At 54.7% G+C, this 20,297-nt stretch overlaps 1 protein-coding gene across 1 annotated transcript; it reads right to left on the bottom strand.

Moving 5' to 3' along the window:
• Positions 1–340: 340 nt before the first annotated feature.
• Positions 341–18,321, bottom strand: DRC7 (dynein regulatory complex subunit 7). The gene is made up of 18 exons (XM_045890317.2): positions 18,100–18,321; positions 16,713–16,916; positions 16,127–16,301; positions 14,941–15,066; positions 13,963–14,157; positions 11,679–11,837; positions 10,513–10,731; positions 9,322–9,450; positions 7,185–7,257; positions 6,143–6,271; positions 5,823–5,951; positions 4,507–4,727; positions 3,542–3,757; positions 2,820–2,930; positions 2,625–2,735; positions 1,476–1,670; positions 713–852; positions 341–618 (listed from the first exon to the last, which is right to left on the bottom strand). The coding sequence occupies exons 2-18, from the start codon at positions 16,898–16,900 to the stop codon at positions 525–527; spliced, it is 2,610 nt and encodes an 869-aa protein (XP_045746273.1). The 5' UTR covers positions 16,901–16,916; positions 18,100–18,321; the 3' UTR covers positions 341–524.
• Between the last annotated feature and the right edge of the window lie 1,976 nt (positions 18,322–20,297).

Here is a 20,297-nt window from a genome sequence, read left to right on the forward strand (position 1 = left end):
GAAGCCTCCGCTGGAACTTGTGAAACATGAGGTACGGACGGCAAATGAAAAGTGTGTTTAGGGCGCCTGGGTGGCTCAGTTGGTTAAGCGACTGCCTTCGGCTCAGGTCATGATCCTGGAGTCCCGGGATCGAGTCCCGCATCGGGCTCCCTGCTCGGCGGGGAGTCTGCTTCTCCCTCTGACCCTCTCCCCTCTCATGTGCTCTCTCTCATTCTCTCTCTCTCAAATAAATAAATCTTTAAAAAAAAAAAAGAAAAGTGTGTTTATACGCAACTAATGAATCGTTGAACACTACATCAAAAACTAATGATGTACCATATGTTGGCTAACTGAACATCATAAAAAAGAAAGAAAGAAAGTGTGTTTATTTACAGGAAAATCATAAGAAGCAGGAGAGACAGGGCTGCTGGGAGGCAGGGTGGCGGTGAGGTCGGGCACCGGAGGGAAAGGTCATCGCTGGCTGTAGAGCGCACAGGGGCCAGGCCGTGGGGGCGGGTTCTTGCTCTGGCAGCTTCGGCCAAGCATCAAACAAAGACTTTCAGGAACTCCACCAGGCGTGGGTCCTTGTGGAGCTTTTCCTCCAGAGCCAGGTACTTGAGTGGGGCCAGCTCCTTGTGGCTGAAATCAGAGGGAGGAACAGGAGATGGTGAGGGCTCACAAAGCTCCACCCAGCCTTCCGAGGGTCCTCTCCCGGCTCCCCGCCCCCCCTCACCGGTTGAGCCGCTGTTCCAGGATGCGGATGCGGAACATGGCCTGAGAGCAGTAACTCAGGTACCAGTCCTCGTCCTCGGCCGTCAAGGTCACCTGGTTCTCCTGGTACCACTGCTGCTTCTTCTGCAGCTCCTGGGTCTCCTGCGGATGCGGAGAGGAGAGAGCAGGTGGGGTTGAAGAGAGCTGGCCCTCACCCAGGCTGCCCCCCAAAATCCCGCTGGTCCCTGGGCAGCCTCAGGAGGGTTGGCCCCGCTGCCACCACCCACAGAAGCCAGAGCGGCAGAGGCGGGGGCCACAAAATGTCTCGCGTGGGAGCCAGTGGGGACATGTTTAGAGGGATATCGTGTCCAGGAGGAGCAAGGCTCAAGACAGAGACTGCCTTGTGAACAAGTTTCCAACGTTTTCAGAGCTTGTCTGCAAATGAAGGGCATTACACGCCCCTGGCGCACAGCATAGAGCTTGTTGTGAAGATTAAGTGGGATAATGCATGCAGATCACATGGCATGTAGCAGAAAGAAATGGGACAAAGACTAGGAGTTGTTGTAATGCACCCTCCTTCCATCCACCCACCCATGTCACCCACACCCCCATCCACCTTTCCACCCAACAAGCAAGAACGAGGAAGGACAACTCCGCCTTTTGGCAACTCTGAGCACTGATAATATTCATCCCCTCACCAGTCCCTCCCAAGTGTTGGGGATGGTGAGCAGACAGCCCCAGGTCCATTTTCTGGATGCAGACCCGGAGGGGGGCCCAGGCTGCACCTTCTCAAAACGGGCCTGGATGAGGTTGGCCTTGTCGATGAGCCGCTGCTTGAAGTCACTGAGGCACTCGTCCTTGACCCGCATGGCCTGCCAGCGCGTCAGCTTCTCTCCCGGCGGGAGCTGGGCCAGGAATGGAGCCAGGTAGTCCAGCTGGGCCTCCACCTGCCGCAGGTGCTCCTCGTGCATCACACGCTCCTGTGGGCGGTGTTGGCGGAGTCAGGGCGCCAGCGCGGGCTGCAGAAACCCCCGGACCAGCTCCGCAACAAGTGACGACCCCCCACGAGGCCTTAAATCCAGATCCCGGAGCCTGGCGCCTCTGGGACTGAGGCATCAGAGGGGACCTCTGTGTTGTCCCTCATAGCCAACTCTGTCTTACGTGTCACGTCTCTCTGCCTGAGCCTCAGCGCATTACTCACGCTCAGCACATGCTTGCGCAATAAATGGTAATAAATGGTGGTTATAGCAATGTTAAATCAAAAGCTGCCAGTAACTCCCCCGCATTTTCACCCGGGGCCTTATGGCCTGTGTTGGCAGATAGGGGTCAGTGAGGTTGGAGATGTGGGGCTCAGCCCCCATTCCCCGGAGTCTGAGAACCAGTTATCTAATGCCCTGTCCTGCCTCGCCAACCCCAAACTATTTTTAGAAATCTCTACTTGGTTGGTGTAGGGGATTTAGAAGCTGGCCCTGAAAACCCCAGCTGCGACTTGCAGCCTGAGGGTGTAACCCAGATGTCCTGTGCGGCAGGTGCCCGAGAACCCAGGCTATGGCCAGAGTCTGCTCGCTGGGGTTATGGGCCCAGGTCCTGACCTTGAGGGGAGGCCTAGGTGGAGGTGGGTACAGGATTTTCCTTCTGTCCCCATGCAGTAGAGGCCTTGGCTTGGCCATAACCCCTGGAGGTGGCAGGGGTGTGGGGGAGACCTGATCTGGATCCTGCATGCTCTTTGGTGTTCATCAGAGAAATGGCCGCTCAGCAAGGATGACCACAAGGATGACCTTGTGGATGGATGACCACACTGACATCAGGAGCGTCATCCCCTATAAAGGGCTTCCTGGTAGAGTCCCTAATCATCCTCACCACCTTGGAGACCTGGGGGGAGGGGGGGTGGGGTCCAGGAAAAGCCAAGGCCAGGGCCAGGTAGTAAGGCTTACCATGGCCTCCCGATACTCTTTGCTCTTCTCATTGCGTTTGGTGTCATAGATGGAGATGGTCAGGGCGTGCACCTCCTCCTCCTCCTCTCGAAGCTTCAGGATCTCTAGCACCTGAATCAGGAAGTGGGGGAGAGCATGGTTAAGACACCCTCCACCCTCACCACCTCCCACCTGCCCACACTCCCATGGGACCACCTCCAGCTCCGACTCCCAGGCCTGATGTCTGGACAACTTCTCCTCGTTCTTCAGCTTCATCATGGCCTCGTACTGGTAGAGCAGCTTCTTGGTGTGCTCCGTGGGTTCCACCTGGGACGACAACAAGCACAGTGACACAGTGATGGGGGTCGCAGCAATGGCTAAGGTGGTAGGCAGACTCTGGAGCCAGACTGCTTGGGTTCAAATCTTCCTCTGCCATTTTCTAGCTGTGTGACAATGAGCAACTAGCTTAACCTCTCTGGGCCTCAGTTTCTTCTTCACATCTATAAAAACACAGATAATAAAAGACGATGAACTGGGGGCTCAGAGGGACTAAGGAACGTGGCAGGAGGGGGAGGGTTTAAATGAGGAAAGCCAGCCCCACAGAGGTGGTAGGACTAGGACCCTCTCCTACTCCAGTGTTGGTCCCGGGATCTGGGGACAGCTCTGTCCAGGACTGGGGGGGAAGGGACATAAGGAGTAGTCTTGGCCTGCTGGGTGGTCTTTCTTGGTAGGAAAGGGGAAGATTTTCAGAGGAGCTGCAGAGACGAGGGGCCCCAGATGGGAGCTCATGATTTTCCCAAGGAGCGGAGATGAACCTCCGGGCTGGGAAGCATGCATTTCCATCCCAGTGTTCCCAAGTGGCGGGGCGGCACAGAGGGCCCCGGGACCTTCTCCTCACCCACCCCAGCCCACCCTGCCAGGCACAGCCCCCAGACCACCTCAAAGCTGATACACATGTCCGGCGTCATGATGATCTTGTTGCCCTTGCTGTCCACCTCCGCGCGCCGCAGGAACTCGCGCTTGGAGGCCGTGATGTGGTCGTCCCAGCAGTGGTAGCGCACCTGGATGCGCTCCTCCGGGGTCAGAAACACGCGCTCGGCCACGTCCTCATCCGCGGGCTTCTCGGGGTTGCGCGAGAACCGCTCTGTGATTTTCTGGGAGGCCAGAACATCACAGGATGGGAGGTGGGAAAGGGGATTTCTGTGCGCGGCCCTGAGGGCGGAAGTAAAGGACACTCAGGGACACTGGGCTCCGGGGTCTTTGGGGGAGTTTATGTGGAGCAGCCCTTCCTAGCCAGACAACAGCCTCCCATGGCCCAGCCACCTCAGCCCTGTGTGGGGCTGCATTTCTTCTCTAGCTCTCTCCACAGGAGTCTATTTGCTCACCTCCAGAGATGGGGAGCTCACCACCTCTCCAGGCACGCTGCTTTATCACTAAACATTCCTTACTGCTAGGAAGAGCTCCTTTGGTATACAGGACCCATTAAACACAGTTGCCAAACCATCCATTTGTAATGATGTAGACAAAAAAGTGCACAATTTAATGTTAAGGGAGTGAGTGCTCGCTTCGGCAGCACATATACTAAAAATGTTAAGGGAATGATACAGGGATTCTACCTTCACACACACACACACACACACACACACACACACACACACACACACACTTCAAATAAGTTAAAGACTCCCCGAACCAAACCTATTAAGACATGATAATATCTGAGAGACACCCTTCTGAGCGTGACTTATTATAATAGTAAGGAAATAACACACTCCTGGCCCAGTCTGGCATCAGGCAGCCTCAGGACTGCAAAACAGGACAGGGCCCTTGGGAAAGATGCGGCTCCAGAGTTGGAGCTGTCCCCATCCCAGGGTGACCTTAGCCTGCCGGAGAGAGAGCTCACCACCATTGGCCGGGGGTTTGACTCCGCGCTGTTCAGAGCCAGCTTCTTGACCCTGTCCCCGAAATCCACGTGGCGGTAGGAGAGGAAGTCAGTCCGTCCCTGGTAGTACTCTGTCATTGTCTTGGGCGTCTCCTCCCGCTTTATCAGGCCGTCCACACGGGCCGTTTCGTAAAACTCCATGACGCGGTCCATCTCAGGTTGCATGGACTTGTATGAGTGCACTGCGGTGGGAGGCGGGGTCCCGAAAGTCAGCGCAGTGAGACCAGGCACCCTGGCCACTGGCTGGAGAACCCGACCCCAGGCCCCAGGAGCAAGGCATTGTCCATGAATGCTCATGGATGAGCAGGAGTTATGTAACCAATGCCCCACTGCTGGGTGTTTAGGTTGTTTCTAACCTTTTTGTTATTATAAACAACACCATGGTGAACATCTGCAGCATGCATTTTTAAATTCTTGCCCATTATTTGCTCGGGACAAATTCTCAGCAGTAGCACTGCTGGTCAAAAAGCATATATATATATATTTTTTAAGATTTTATTATTTGAGAGAGAGAGAGAGAGAGGGAGAGCATGAGTGGGGTGAGGGGCAGAGGGAGAAGCAGACTCTCTGCTGAGCAGGGAACCCAATGTGGGGCTTGATCCCAGGACTCCGGGATCATAACCTGAGCCACCCGGGCTCCCCAAAGTGTACATATTTTAAAGCTATTATTATTTTGCCCAACTGCTTTCTGGAAAAGTTGCGCCAATTTGCTGTCCCATCAGTAGGGACAGGGAGCAGCTCTCTGCTGCTTTGCTCATGCCTTGTGGGACCATTTTTGTCATCTTTGCAACATGAGGCTTGTGAAATGGTCCCTTATTGATTTCCTTCCTTCCTTCCTTCCTTATATTTTGACCACCAAGTGAGATCGATCATTTTTTAAGATATATATTGACACTATGTTTTTCTTTTGTGCATCCTTGGTTAAGGCTGTTGATTCTCTCTCAAGACATGTCCTTCCCTCACTTCCCCACCTCTTGGGCTCATGGCCACACCTCTGCCCTCTGCATCGACCTTGTGGGGACATTTGTTGGTTTTGTTACTCAGCATTCTGACCCCTTCAAATGTGGCCCCTACTGTGTGCCCAGCCCTAACCACAGAATGGGCATGTGGCCCTGGTTTTTGACTTTCCTGGAGGGACATTTGTCACATTTCCCTGGATTTTCTGTGCTTCCCCTCACCTCCCACACATCTGATTTGCTTAGGCAGGAGGGGCTTTCTGTTTCTGTTGCTTGCCACATCCTGGGCTCCCCGCTGGACTGGCAGTGGGGCCCACTCACCACGCAGAGCCTGGGGATGACCTGGCTTGAAGTAGTCGATATTCAGGCCTGTGCTCTTGTTGATGTGTTTCAGCTCTAGCATGTCCTCCCGGTTCTGGTACCACTCCTTTATCTCCAAAGTCTTGGTACCTGTGGGGCCCGATCGGTGCTTGCTGCAGCCAGGCCGGCTCCCCCAGCCTCTGTCCCCCCCGCTTCCCAGCACACAGAGGCCAGCGGGGCCCACACTCACACCAAGAGACTGGCAGTGACGTGCCCAAGGTCACACAGCGCGCTGGGGAACCCAGCTCTCCTGCCCCCACAGCCGGGGCTGTCCGCCTTACACTCCAAGTCCTCGTAGGTGGTGAGGCGGCACACGAGGCCGTTGCTGTTGAGATACGGCGCCCACTTCTCCAGCTTCGCCCTCTTGTACTGGATCACCTTCTTCCCGTTTGGGCAGCGGGTCTCGAACACTGCAGACAGAGTGGGCTGGGGTCCCTCCTCCCCAGATGAGGGGACCGGAGGACCGACTGCCCAGCTGCTCCTCCGGTCACTGTGCTAAACTCCTCCGGGCCCCAGGCCCACTCCAGGGCAGCAGAGGGAGGTGGTCAGCAGGGCAGCTCCTGCCCTGGGGCAGTTCTCAGGTTTGAGCCTGAGCACGGGAGCAGTGCCCGACCATGCCACTCACTCACTGCCCAGCTTCTGCCCTGGTAGCTCTCTCTGCCGGAAACACCATCCCCTCCTGCCCTTATTGGGCTGACTTCTGATCCCTCAGAACTTAGCTCCGGCTCCTCCTCCTCCTGGAAGCCCTTCCTGCCCACCTACTCCCAGCCTCCGAAACCAGGGGGCTGGGCCGGGTGCTCCTCCCCTGGTTCCCATGATGCCCTCTCTAGCCCTTCCCACTCTGTTGGAATAGCCTGTGCCCTCCCTGTGGGCCAAGGCACTCCTAGACAGGAGCCTCAATGGCCACTATATGCTGGCATGGAACTCCAGTGTCCCTGCCCTGCTGCTTTCTCGGCCCGCTCCTCCCTGGTCCTGACACCTCCACACCCCTGTGCCATCTGGGTACTATGCTGCTTGGCCTCCTCCTTGGGGGTTGGTGAGGGGAATGACTGTGTCCTGGTCCTCCCTCCTTTATTACCCACACTCCATCACCCAGCTCAGGTTAACCGAGCCCCCTCCTGCACACCAGACCCGTATCAGGCCCTCAGCCACAGGGCTGAGTGCCTGAGGCAGGAAGGAGGGGGAACAGAGTCCCTGCTCAGACCAGGGTGCACCTGGGTGCAACAGAAGGCAGGAGGGGTGGAAATGAGGGGCTGGGGCAGCCTCTGCTGACTCCCCCTGAACTGGTCCTGGGGAGGCGGGGGAATACAAATGCGCAAATACCTTCCGGGGAGATCTCAATCTTCTCCACCCATGAGGACGGCATGTCGAAACTCTTATCCTCATCCTCCTTGCCCTGTTGGGAGAGGTGGGGAGGGGGCAGGCTCTTGTCAGGGCTGGGCCTTGGAGTGGAAGCTAGAGGCAGAGCCTCTGTCTTGCCCCCCAGGGCCAAGCCACAGTGGCTGTCAGCTCCCCCAGGGGAGCCAGAGGTCCCGGGTGGTTCTGACCTGGTAAAGAGGAAGAGGTGGTGGTTCAGGAGCCCTCCCTCGACTCACCTGGCTAGGACAGCAATCCCCTGCCCTGTGTGCCCAATCTTCGGTCAGTCAGCATGGGCACCAGGCACAGCCACAGGTCCTTCCTTAAGAAGGAGGCTTCTGGAGTCAGGTGCCCCCAAGCCCCACCCTCCAGGACCCAGCCCATACCAGCTAGGGGTTCTGGGCAAGTAAGTCCCTTAACTGCCCTGAGCCTGTTTCCTACCTGTTAACCAGACCCAGGGGAGGATTAACGGATAGAATGTATATAAGCCACTTGAGACACTGCCTTGCTACTGTTTTTTTGTTTTTGTTTTCCTTTTCGAGCCTTAGTTTGCCTGTCTGTAAAATAAGGCCCTCTTCACACAAATGGTCCTCAAGCTGGGTAACCACAGAAACCTCAAAGAGTTTTTCCCAATTTAAAACTCTTCCACAAACATTGCTCACAACTGGAGGCCAGCAGGGGGCGCCTGTGCCCGGAGATTTACTGCCAGGGAGGCTCTCCGGTTTCCAGAAATGAGGATGCTGTATCAAGCTCCTCACAGCAAGGTCTCATTTTATCCCCGAGCTGTCCGGAGGATAGAGAACAGAGTCACTGTTCAGAACCCACCCTTGGGAGCCAGTCAGATCTCCGGTTCGAGCCCTAGCTCTGCCACTCACTGGCCATTGACCTTTGGGTAAGTTACTTCCCCCCTCTGTAAGTCTTCCCATCTGTAAAACGGGATGATGATAATCATAAACAATAACACTAACACCCCCCTCATCAGGTGGTTGTAAAGATTTGGACAAGTTAATTCAGGCTAAGCTCCTGCTAATTCAGGTTAAGTGCCTACTGGGCTGAATTTTGTCCACCCAATCATGTACTGAGCCGCAGGACCGCAGAAGGTAACTATATTTGGAGATAGGATCTTTCAAGAGGTAGTTAAGTTAAAATGAGGTCATTAGGGTAGGCCATAATCCAATGTGACTGGTGTCCTTGCTTAAAGGGGAGATGAAGACAGACATACAGAAAGATCATGTGAAGAAACAGAGACAGCCATCTACAAGCTAAGGAGAGGTGCCTCAGAAGAAGCCAGCAGGCTGACACCTTGATCTTGGACCTCCAGCCTCCAGAACTGAGAAAATTAATTTCTGTTGTTTAAGCCCCTCAGTGTGTGGTACTTGGTTAAGGCAAACTCTAGCCACCTGATAGCCCTAGTCCTGTTACTGTGGATATAATTGATCCCATTCGCCCCCCCACCCATTTTACATACAGATGATGTATGATGAAGCTCTCCATGATTGGGAAGTTTGCCCAAGATGTCACAGCCAAGAGCTAAGGCCTCTGGGCCCCTGACCCCCAGGCACAGGTCCTCGAGGGGACCTCCTGGAAGGGCTCCTGACTAGGAGATGGGAGAAGGATGCTGATGCCATGGGGAAGGCCCCAGACCAATGAAGGGCTGAGAGGAGAGACAAGAAAAGCCTGGAAGCATGTGAGGGGGATCATGGTGGCTATGCAGGAAGGCCTGGAAGTGAGCCCAGGGCTTGTGGTCAAGGTCTTATCACCCCTATTGCTGGGGACATGCCCTTTACAGAAACAGGGCAACCATCAACCAGGGTGGACTCTATGTGGGCCAGGAGACCCAGATGCAAGTCCCAGCCCTTCCCTACCCCACTGGGGGGTCCTGGGCAGGTCAGTGGACCTGTCTGGGTCTTAGTTTGCCCATCTATATAAAATGAGAGCATGGTCCAGGCCCCTCTGCTTTGGGAAATCTATAATCAGTCTCTCTGGCCCATCCCCCCACCCCCCAATACACATACACAGGGTGGGGAATTGGTCAGGTTGGCCTGAAACGAGACAGGGTATGAAGCCCCATCCCACCGCCCGGCCCCAAGCCACTGAGACCCACCAGATTCTCCACATCTTCATCATCATTCATCCCGTCCTCCTCGTCCTCAGCCACAGACAGGTGGGCCTTATCAGTCCCCAGGAGCATGTACTCCCACCTCACAGGGTCTCCCAGGTCAAAGACCAAGTCCTGATGGGGGAAGGACCAGCTGAGTGTGCCCCACAGCCAGCACACCCCCCCCTGTTCCACAGGGAACAGCTGTACCCAGAGTAGAGGAGGGACCCGTGCTTGGGTCTCAGAGGAGCAGAATGTCGGCTCCCGGCAGCCTCCGAGAGCGCACACCCACCTCCTCATTTCAACAGGGAAACTGAGGCCCGCCCCATCATCCAGACTCCCCGTGAAGAAATCCCGCTGTTGGTCTCCGTGAGACTTGACAACTCTCTGGCCTGGGATAGGCCTGAGTGTGGAGGTTATCCTGCACGGTCAGGGGAGCGTCCCAAGCAGTGTTCAGAGCAGATGGAAGCCAGCAGGATTTTACGGGACAGGGAAATGGAGGGTTTGAAAAAGGGCCGCCTCACGGTTTTTACCCGTGCCGGGGAGGAGGGAACTAGGCAGGCACACGAGGAATTGCACGGAGGCAGCAGGTGGGAATTTCTCTTCGGTGGGGTGGGGCTCCCACCTGTTTTTCATCCAGCCTACCTGAACTCAGGTGTACGGCTCAATGAATTTCCGTAAATTGGACACACCCTGCTTGCCTGCACCCAGATCAAGAAATAACACATCGCCCATATTCCAGAAAGCCCTCTTGTGTCCAGTTATGACCCTCCCCCAAACATGTGCATGTATTTCTAATTTATGTTAAGTGGCACTGAGTTTTATATATATGTATACACACAGACACACGCATATATGTATGTGTATATGCATATATATATTTATGGGAATTCATTGAAATGTACACTTAGGAGGAATGCACTTTTCTGCATGTATGTTGCACTTCAATACATTGTTTTTTAAAAAAATCATTCATACAAACTAACAATCCACATTTTATAAGGCTACACACATCAAAAGAGAGACACTAATATTAGAATTGTTATGTGTGGACAAAGGAGTGGGCTAGGGGGCTCAGCTATGGGGAAATTCTGGAACTCTGTGGCAGCCAGCTCGCCCCCCAGGGGACCCCCCACCCCCACCCCCACCCCCATCCCAGGACTGCCTGTCTCACCCGCCCCGCCCCGGGCCCAGTACCTTGCAGCCGTTCCAGCAGTCCTGCATGTTGACCCAGTAGTTCTTATGGTTCCAGAGGCTCTCAATGCCCAGGAAGTGGTCATCCCGGGTGCTGTAGCTGCGCCCCGTGAATGGGTCGATGAAAAAGCTCTCAGGCACCTCACGCTTCCCCGACAGCACCAGGACCCAGGCGTGTACCCGTAGGCCATGCAGGGGGTCGATCTTTGCTTTCTCCACCTCCTGCACAGGAAAGGTGGGTGACCATGGGCCGATGGGTGGGAAGGGGGTGCCAGGGGCCCAAACATCTCCCCAGGGCTGGGGAACCAGCAGGAGAGCTGAGTTGTGGTCCAGGGTGCAGGTTTGGCTGGCTGCATGACCTTGAGGACATCACCCCACTTCTGAGCCTGTCTTCTTATTGATACAGTGGGAGAGTCTGAGTTTATCTGTAGTTTACAAACTGGGCCTTTTGGGGCCCTAGAGTATCTGGGATTTACTGGCTTTCTGCGTTGCCATTCTGGATGAGATTTCATCCAAAGGAAGGTAGGGGGCACTGTGTGGCTTCCTTGTCTGCTTCCCTCTGGAAGAAGGGTGACTGTGTCATGTTCATTATTACATCCACAGAGCCTGGACGAGAGGAGATGCTCAACAAATACTACATGGAAGGAAAGGAAAGGGAGGGAGGGAGGGAGGAAAAGAGTGGGAGAGGGGGAGAGATGAGAGTATGGATGGATGAATTGAGAGCCGGGAGAATGGATGGGAGGATGCAGAACAAGGATGGATGGATGGGAGGATGCAGAGCAGGGAAGATAGATGGGAGGATGGATAGGAGGATGCAGAGCTGGGAGGATGAATGGGAGGATGCAGAGCTGGGAGGATGGATGGGGAGTGTTTGCAGGTAGGTCTTTAGGGAAAGAGTCTGGAACCAGGAGAATATCAGAGCCCAGCATAGAACGAATGGGCGGCCTCACGCAACAGAGCTCTCTGATATTAGAAATCCATCGCAGAAGCTGGCTGACCACCAATGAGAGATCCCCACATTGCTGGGCAGAGATGGGGATGAAAGGGTATGGAGGAGGGGATTTGACCTGGGGTCCACGAACACATCCCCTCCCCGACCTGTGTCCGTTCTCAGTCGCTAGCCGCCTCTCCTGGAGAGCTGAGCACGGGGGCTGAGGATGTGGACCCACCAGGAGGCGTTGTTCCTCCTCCTTCCGCCGCTTCTCCTCCTCCACTTTGATCTCCTGCTGCTTCTTCATCTCCTGCTCCTGCTCAAACCTGCTGCTCAGATCTCTGGGCGGTTTAATGGCGTACTTCTTAGGTGGTACCTTTTCTTCCTCCTGGACCACCTGTCACCCAACGAGAGAAAAAGGATCAGCTGCCCTGCATCGCCCGCCCCTCGGACCAGGAGGTCACAGCTGCTCTGGAGCAACCCCCCTGCCCACAGGCTTTCTGGCCCTAAATGCAGGAGTCTCAGCTCCCATGTCCCTAACTTCAGGCCCTTCTGTAGAATGGGATGGAACCAGTAAGAACCTTTTCCCCAGGCTTGTTCTGAGAAGCAAAGACAGGAACACGCCCATGTGAGGTGCCAGGCACAGCAGAGATTGGGAGATGTGATTTGCTCCCCTTCGTTGCCCACAGCCCTTACAGACTACGATCTGGATCCGACCTAGAAAGTGGGCGAATTGTCGGGAGTTGGATTTCCCAGATTCTGTCATTGGAGGGTTTCACATGCTGACTTAAGAGTTTGCTGGGCTAGGAAGGAGAAGAAAGCCTGTGTGCATGTGTGCGAGCGTGCATGTGCGTACGAACGTGTGCTGGGTGGCAAGAAAAGTGCTCAGGGCAGAACATCGCAGAGGCTGCAGATGTCACGGGGGCCTGTGACAGTGAGGAGGGGAAAATGGTGAATCTCTGCAGCTTAGAGTCAGCCAGGGGGAGCCTCAGCCCCTGGGTCTCCATTGACCAGCCAGGCAGCTTCAGCCACGTTGTCCCATCTCTCTGTCAATCTCTACATACTCGTCTGCAAAATAGGAGTGATAATGCCCACCACACAGCGTTACTGGGAGGAGCAACCAAGTCAATGGACACAAAAGTGGTTTATAGACCCGAAAGTTCTCGGCATCTAGTGGCTATTATATCATTTGAGTTATTAAAATTTTGGCTGATGTAAGAGGCCCATGTGTGAGCTTACAGGACTGTGCAGCCAAACGCAATGAGGTTTTGTTCCATCTTCCTGGGGCAGGCGGACCTGAGGGAGCAAGACTCGTACCTGATGCCTCCCTCCACCGGAGCACCTGTGCCAGGGCCCCCATGGTGCTCACCCACGTGTGACACAGGTGCACTTGCAACCTGCTGGATGCCGCAGGCCCCTGGGTCCTCTGCCCTGAGATGCAGACACCCCCGGGGGCTTGACTCTGATCACAGAGTCCTGGAGTCAGTCCAGTCCACAAACAGCATTTTTGTCTGTACTGTGGCTATTTCTCAAATGCAAAAAGTTGCTTTTTGATTCCTAAAATTAAATTAAGAGTGTTTCTTGGCGCACCTGGATGGCTCAGATGGTTAAGTGTCTGCCTTCGGCTCAGGTCATGATCTCCAGGTCCTGGGATCAAGCCCCCCTCAGGAGGGAATCTGCTTCTCCTTCTCCCTCTGCCTCTCCCCCTGCTTATGCATGCTCTCTCTCTCTCAAATGAATAAATAAAATCTTAAAAAAAAAAAGTCTTTCCTGTGTCCCCAGCAGCCTCTGGCCATTTGGGGGCGGTCGGTCAGCAGAGAGAAAAACACGACCCGCACCTGCTGGAGGGTTGGTGATAATTTTTTGCTGTTAAAAAGGGGCCTTTTGAGGGGGTGCCTGGGTAGGTTAAGCATCCAACTCTTGTTTTTGGCTCAGGTCATGATCTCAGGGTCTTGAGACTGAGCCTCGCATCAGACTCCATGCTCAGTGGGGAGTCCGCTTGGGATTCTCTCTCTCCCTCTGCCCCTCTCCCCACCCCAACTCTCTCTCAGATAAATAAATAAATCTTTTTAAAAGTGAGGGGGGCTTTTAAATTGAGGGGGTGGAGGGAAAAAAGAGCAAACAAAAATGTCTGTCCATCTGTCTGGTTTTTCCTTACATGAAAGCGGCTGCGTGGATTTTTATCCCACGAGTCGGGTAAATCTGACAGAAGTAAGACAAGCCATGCAGCACTCACAGCATTCACCCCGTGGGGAACAGTAGCTGAAAGTGAGGTACGACAAGGGAAGGGGCGACCGCGGTTTGGAGAGCTGGGCTGTGTGTGCCTAGGTGCCGGGGACAGACTCACCAGGACAGCCTGCAGCTGCTTGGTGCGTGGCCAGGCAGGGCCAGGAGCCAAGGGGACGCACTGCGTTAATGGGACAGGAGTTGGGACAACGGACCTGAGGGAGCAAGACTCCCACCTGGTGCCTCCCTCCAGCAGAGCACCTGTGCCCTCCCAGGGCAGCCTGAGCCCTGCGTACCTCCTTGTGCTTCATGGTGAGCGGGCACACGTCCCGCGTCAGGTCCATTTGGCACAGGTCCTGCGACCCGTAGCCGTTGACGCAGTAGGCATTGTAGCCGGCGCCGAGGAGCAGGGAGCAGAGCAGCGTGCTGAAGTCGAAGCAGTTCCCCTTCTGGTGCGTGAGCACCGCGGTCGGGGAGTACAGGTACGAGGGCTGGCCGCAGACGGCTGGTCAGTTCGGCCAGCCCCGTGGCCCCACCCGCCCTCCCCACCGGCCAGCAGCGGGGCATTAGGGCCAGTGCACAGGCTGGACCCCCCATCCCTCCCCGGGCTCCCCTGCTTTGTCAGGTTGGGGAGCCTGCTAAGAATGGGAGGGGAGCCACGGCCCGTGTGTAGAAAATACATTCCACATTTGCCCGTAATTTTAAGTGGCCGTGGACCTCCTGATGGGAAAGACCCTCTGGATGATGGAAGCTTCTCGTCTAATGCTCTCTGATTGGTCATTTAATGGTTTTTATTCCAAAGTCCTCCTCACCTTCTCTTCTGATCCTTTCCTTCTCTTCCCTTTTCTCAGTTCTCCACTGTATACCTGTCCCTTTCTCCCTTGCTCCCTCCATTCTCAGTTGGGAAACAGACTGAGCTGGACGGAAGCCCAAAGATGGGGCCGGGGGTCACGGGCAGCAGGGCCCTCCCCCTCTCTCCTTTCCCTATCTCCTGAAATCTTGAAAGGAAGACTCTGAAGGCAGAAGGAAGCAAAGGAGGCAAAGAGGTAGGAGCCAGGAGACCAGGCTTGCTGTGTGACCTCAGGCAAGTGGCCATCCCTCTCTGGGCCCATTTCCCCACTCCCCACCCCGGTGGGAGGGTGAGCTCTGAGGGACTCAGACCAGATAGACTATGGGCTTTAGCCTGAGCCTCACTGAGCCCCCTTCTCCCTACCTCCCTGGCTTCTCATCCTAAGCCTCAAGGGCCTAAGGATGCAGCCTGGGGTGGCACTTACCGGCTGAAGGGGGTCAGGCAGGGGCACCATGGAGAGGAAGTCTGAGACAAACTGGGCACAGCTGTCCCAGTTGTAGAGCTCGGGGTAGGGCATCAGCGTGGGCCGGATGGTTGTGCTCACGAACTTCTGCAAGGGGAGAGATCACAGGCCCCAGAGAGGGCATTCTACCTGGGGGAGGCCGGCGCTCCCTGGAAGCCAGAGCCCTGGGTGGGGAGGGAGTGGAGAAGGCTCTCTAGGCCTCTCTGGGCCTCAGGCTCCACTCAGTGCCTCAGGAGTTGGAGAAAGGGTTCCCCCAACACCCCTCCAGCTTATTCATATTCTTATTCATATAGAATGAGCTTGCACCCCACTCAGCGCTGCCGGACCAGGCACCACCTCCTCACACCCCAACGGCCCTAGATGTCAGGCCCACTGGCAGGTGGGGAAACTGAGGCTCTGGGAGGTGAGCTGACTTGCTCAGGTTCACAGGCAATAGCAGTGCTGGTCTGTCTGGCTCTTGACCGAGGGGCTTCTGTCCCCCCGGGCCCCGTGGTCTGGGGTCCCAGACGGCACCTCCAGGGTCTCCCTGTAGATGTGAGGAAGGCCTGCCAGCACAGGATCTGCCATGGCCCCACCTGGGCAGGCTGGCTGATCGCAGCAGCTGAAACGCATGCGGGATTACCGGCTCAAGAGGAGGGGGGAGCAGGGACCTGTATGGTCGCTGAATTTCACATGCTGGCAGCTCATACAAATGTTCAACATCACCATGTGGACCAAGTAAAACAGCCTGTGAGTCCCCGACAGCCTGTGGGCGGCTGTTGTGTAAATCTTGCTTTTATCCTCTGCCATTCCATCTACTGATGGAGAAACTGAGGCCCGGAGAGACTCAGGACGTGCCTGGGTCCCGGGGCTGGAAGGAAGGAGGCCAGGGCTCAGGTCCCAGTCCATTTCATCTTATTTCTCTGCCCTTCCCGGGACAGAGCTGGTGTCGGGGGTTGGAAACTGCGTCAGGGGTCCAGCCGCCCCTTAGTTGGGCGTGGGGTCTCCAGGCCACCACCAGCCCCCCGGGGTGATTCACATCGAGCCTGCTGGGGCCCACTGGCATTTGAGTTTATGCTGTCCCCAGATATAAGCTCTGACGCACGAGCTTTGGCCCACCTCCCTCCGCCCTCCAGCCCCTGCCCACCCCTCCACAACCCTGCCTTACGGGCACTTCGCACTCGTTCAGCGGGTGCAGGAAGAGGGGCACGCGGTCCGGGCACAGGTGGCTGTACTGACGGGCGAAATTGTCTGCCACCTGCAGCAAATGCTCCTCCTTGAGCGTGTTGCTTTGGTAGGAGAGGGGGAGCTTGGAGATGTCGAAAGTGTCCTTGGTAATGATCCTGTGCCCACAAGAGGGGAGGCATTAGCCCGGGTGAGGCTAGGCCTGGCCCACGGGGAGCCAACCATCCACCCACCGTAGCTGGCTGTATCCCTTCCTCCTGTACTCCTCACAACTGCCCAGGAGGGATATCACTATTATCATGTGCCCTTTTAAATAGAGAAGGGAACAGAGGCCCAGAGAGGCTGAGTGACTTGTCAGGGGTCACACAGCTCCTGAGGGGCAGAGAGGGGACTCGGCCCAGGCGGACAGAAAGCAGAGCCCTCACTCGAATCTGCTTCCCTCTACACCCGGTCCTGCCTCCCAACCCTGGCGCCGCTATTCTGTCTGGCTCTTCTTTTGCCTGGCCCTGGTCTGACCCTCGCCAGGGCTGCCCGGCCCGGAGCCCCCCACCCCCAACCCCGACACGCACGAGGGCTGCTCTGGGATGACGATCTCAATCTCTGACAGCTTCTTCTCCAGGTCTCTGAGCATCTCCTGCGTCATGGGCGGTTCCTCCCTCCGCATCTCCACGGGCCTCATCATCTTCTCGCCCCTCTCGGCTGCCTCTTCCCGCTCGGCCTCCTCCTCCTCCTCCACTTTCTCCTTCAGGACCTCCATCCCGGCACGTCCCTGGCTGTCTCGAGACAGAGTCCCCGTGGGAAGGATAAATGCACTCAGAATGGGCCCCTTCTGCCACCAAGACCACCAGTGTGTCTGGGAGGTGGTTTAGAGGGGGGAAGCGAGCCCCTCTGAAACTCTCCTTCCATCAGGCAGAAAGTCTCGCTTGGTGCCAGCACGTCTGTAACATCTTTCTGACATTTGCAGATCTCCCGCTAAGACAAAGACAGAGCAGGTGGCCGGTTGAAAGCTAGGGTCAGGGCTGGAGCAGGTGGCCCAGACTTACCAACACTGCTTTATTTATTTTATTCATTCAACAGTATTTTCTCTTTATGGCAAGTGACGCTAATGCGGTAGGGATTAGAGAAAAAAGGAAGGAAAGAGAGGTAACATCACCAAACTTGGAGCTGAGACATGGAGAAGGCAAGGGCAGGCTGTCAACAGGCACCTGGACAAGGGGCAGGTGTGTCAGGGGGTGACGTAGCCTGTCAGGCCAAGCCCTGTGTTGACCCACAGGATGGAGGTCACAGAGAATGGCTTGGTGTGGGGAGAAACCCACACACATTTGGTGACCAGAAGTGTCAGGGCTGAAGTAAAGGAGAGAAGACACTGAATTGGGTTCTTCCATTACAGACCCTAAGAGGCAGTCACTGCTTCGGTACCCACTTTGCAGATGAGAAAACTGAGAGCTAGAGAGGTTAAGTGCAGTGCCTAAGGTCTCAGAGCTAGTAAGTAGCAGGTCTGGGGTTTGAGCCCATATATTTATGGCTCTGGAAACCACACACTTCAGGGCCTACTGACGTAGGGAAGCCCTACAGGGGTGGCGGGGAGGGGAGAGGTAAGTAAAGGAGGATGTGGGGAGAAGGCCAAGGTGTCTCTGGGCAGCAGGGGGTTACAGCTGTGACAGGCACTGAGACGGGCCCCGAGCCCAAGGTCACAGAACCCCTTTATCCGAGGTGGAGCTGGGCCAGAACCTGCCACACGTACTCCCCACACCCGGCTGCCCTGTCTGCTACAGCCCAGTTTGGGGAGGGCAGACCCTGCCCAGAGACCCTCCCCACCCCACAGGCCCTTTTCTGCACCCCTCCTTAGCAGCAATCCCTCCCCCACACACAGACACACCCCTTCCGCAGAAAGATCAGGGCTGGAAGCCCCCAGTCAGAAAAAAAAACCCTTCCCACCTCCACCCTACTTCTTACCCTGCCACCAGCTACGTCGGGTCCTCTGCTCCCTCCTCACCCCTCTGAGGACAGCCAGTGCCATCTGTTAGCCCATCTCCACGGCAACAGCTTTCGAAGCAGAGGGCGGGTTCTGGGAGAGGAGGCTTCTGGGAAATGTAGTCTTCTGTCACTGTCCAGGTCTGGGCCCAGCAGACCATCGATGGTAGGTCCCTCAGCAAGTGACTGGCTGGAGGCAGTTTGTGCCCGCTTGCAAGAGCTGATTGTTAAAATTTCAGAAATGTCTGTGAGCCAGTTGACAAACTGCCATGATCACTCATTAAATTATAAAAAACATAGGGGCACCTGGGTGGCTCAGTCGTTAAGCGTCTGCCTTCGGCTCAGGTCATGATCTCAGAGTCCTGGGATCGAGCCCCGCATTGGGCTCCTCGCTCTGCGGGAAGCCTGCTTCTCCCTCTCCCACTCCCCCTGCTTGTGTTCCCTCTCTCGCTGTGTCTATCTCTGTCAAATGAATAAATAAAATCTTTTTAAAAAAATTATAAAAAACATAAATAAATAGATGATGTTAAAAGCAAAGTTAATTAAAACTCATCACTTTTTAATTATTTGACTATTTTACCAGCGTGTATGTTCTTGAAGTTTCTTCTGACTACCGTATCTGTATAGTGGAAATGTTATATAATGGCGAGCTACTCTGAATTTCTTCCCAGCTTCTCTTCAGTGATGTCATGTCGATAACTTAAAATTAGCAAATGTTGGGATGCCTGGGTGGCTCAGTTCGTTGGGGGTCCGACTCTTGATCTCAGGGTTGTGAGTTCAGGACCCACGTTGGGCTCCACGCTAGGCATAGAGCCTACTTAAAAAATAAAATAAAATAAAATAAAATAGGCAAATGTTATAGACCAGGGATTTTCCCCCCACTGAGCCCGTTGTTAAGCACTTACCAGGACATGCCTCGGCCTCTGCCCCATGCATTGTCCATGTGGCCTTTATCAAGACGGATGGAAACCAGTGTGGGTCCTAGCGTGTCTGCTTATCATGGTGGAGCCTTGTGTTCTTCTCCAGGCTGGGCCTCTGATTTCATTTATAACCCACAAGACAGGGAAAACTTACCCAGAAGGTTAGTGGCCCATGGAAATTAATTTTAATCTTTCAAATTCAGAAGAAAAAATGAATAAACTAATGATAAGTATATAATTATGAGTCCACCCTGGGTTATATTCATCATTGTACCAATGCAGCCAAAAAAAATATATTTTTACTTTTTTGTTACTGGGGGAAGGGGCCCGTGAATGTCGTAAAGCAGCCCTGGGGGGCGTGGTGGGAGGGGGAGTCTGGAGAAACACTATCCTGACAAGGTTGGACAGTTGCTGCTACTTGGGGGAGACATAGCAATCACCTCAATTCTCAAGAGTAAATAATGATTTTAAATTCTGGCCAGAATATTACTCAGTCGTGAAAAATACAGTGTGAAGGCTAAATTAAACTGAGGGAAAGGTCACGGGGCAGTGTGTCCTACGATTACTTCTGGGGATTTCCCTTGGGGTGAGGGTGAACAAGGAGGAGGGAAAGGTAAACAGGTGGTGTGTCAGGCTGATCTCATTTCTTCTGTGTCTTTATTTATTCCCTTTTATCCCTATACCCAATCCCAGTCTCTGACCTTCATAGGCACCCATTCTGATCCATTTTTTCCCCCCAAATGAGCACTATTTTGCATGCTGCTGTTTTTAACTCGTGTATATGATATTGTGTTAATACCGCCTCTGTTTCTTTTATTTTCACTAAGAACTGTGTTTTTAGATCCATCCATGTTGCTGTGTGTCCACAGTAGGGATCCACTCTATTCTCCCAGTGATGGACCCCACCCCGAACCCCCTTTGCCACCAACGCCTTCTTTTCCACTGCAGATAATGCCACACATGTCATCGGCCATGTCCCTTTTAGACCTGTAAGAGTGTTCCTCTGGGAGGGGCTCCTGGGTGGCTCAGTCGTTAAGCGTTTGCCTTTGGCTCGGGTCATGGTCCCAGGGTCCTGGAATCGAGCCCTGCATCAGGCTCCCTGCTCAACAGGTAGCCTGCTTCTCCCTCTCCCACTCCCACTGCTTATGTTCCCTCTCTTGCTCTCTCTCTCTCTCTGTCAAATAAATAAATAAAATCTTAAAAAAAAAAAATGTTCCTCTGGGGTAAAGAACCAGGAGCGGATTGCTAAGTGAGTGGCTG

The sequence above is a fragment of the Mirounga angustirostris genome, unplaced genomic scaffold (genome assembly GCF_029215605.1).
Source record: "Mirounga angustirostris isolate CCGP_5_RB_7025 unplaced genomic scaffold, mMirAng1.0.hap1 SCAF_16, whole genome shotgun sequence".
In the NCBI taxonomy this organism is placed as follows: domain Eukaryota; kingdom Metazoa; phylum Chordata; class Mammalia; order Carnivora; family Phocidae; genus Mirounga; species Mirounga angustirostris.

Excerpts from the sequence above, each read along its gene's own strand:
- DRC7 (XM_045890317.2), bottom strand. The coding sequence starts at position 16,900 with ATGGAGGTCCTGAAGGAGAAAGTGGAGGAGGAGGAGGAGGCCGAGCGG. Across the intron at positions 5,952-6,142 it reads CACCTACGAGGACTTGGAGT|GTACCAAGACTTTGGAGATA; the intron begins GTAAGGCGGACA and ends CGGGCCCCACAG. Across the intron at positions 2,931-3,541 it reads ACATGTGTATCAGCTTTGAG|GTGGAACCCACGGAGCACAC; the intron begins GTGGTCTGGGGG and ends TTGTCGTCCCAG.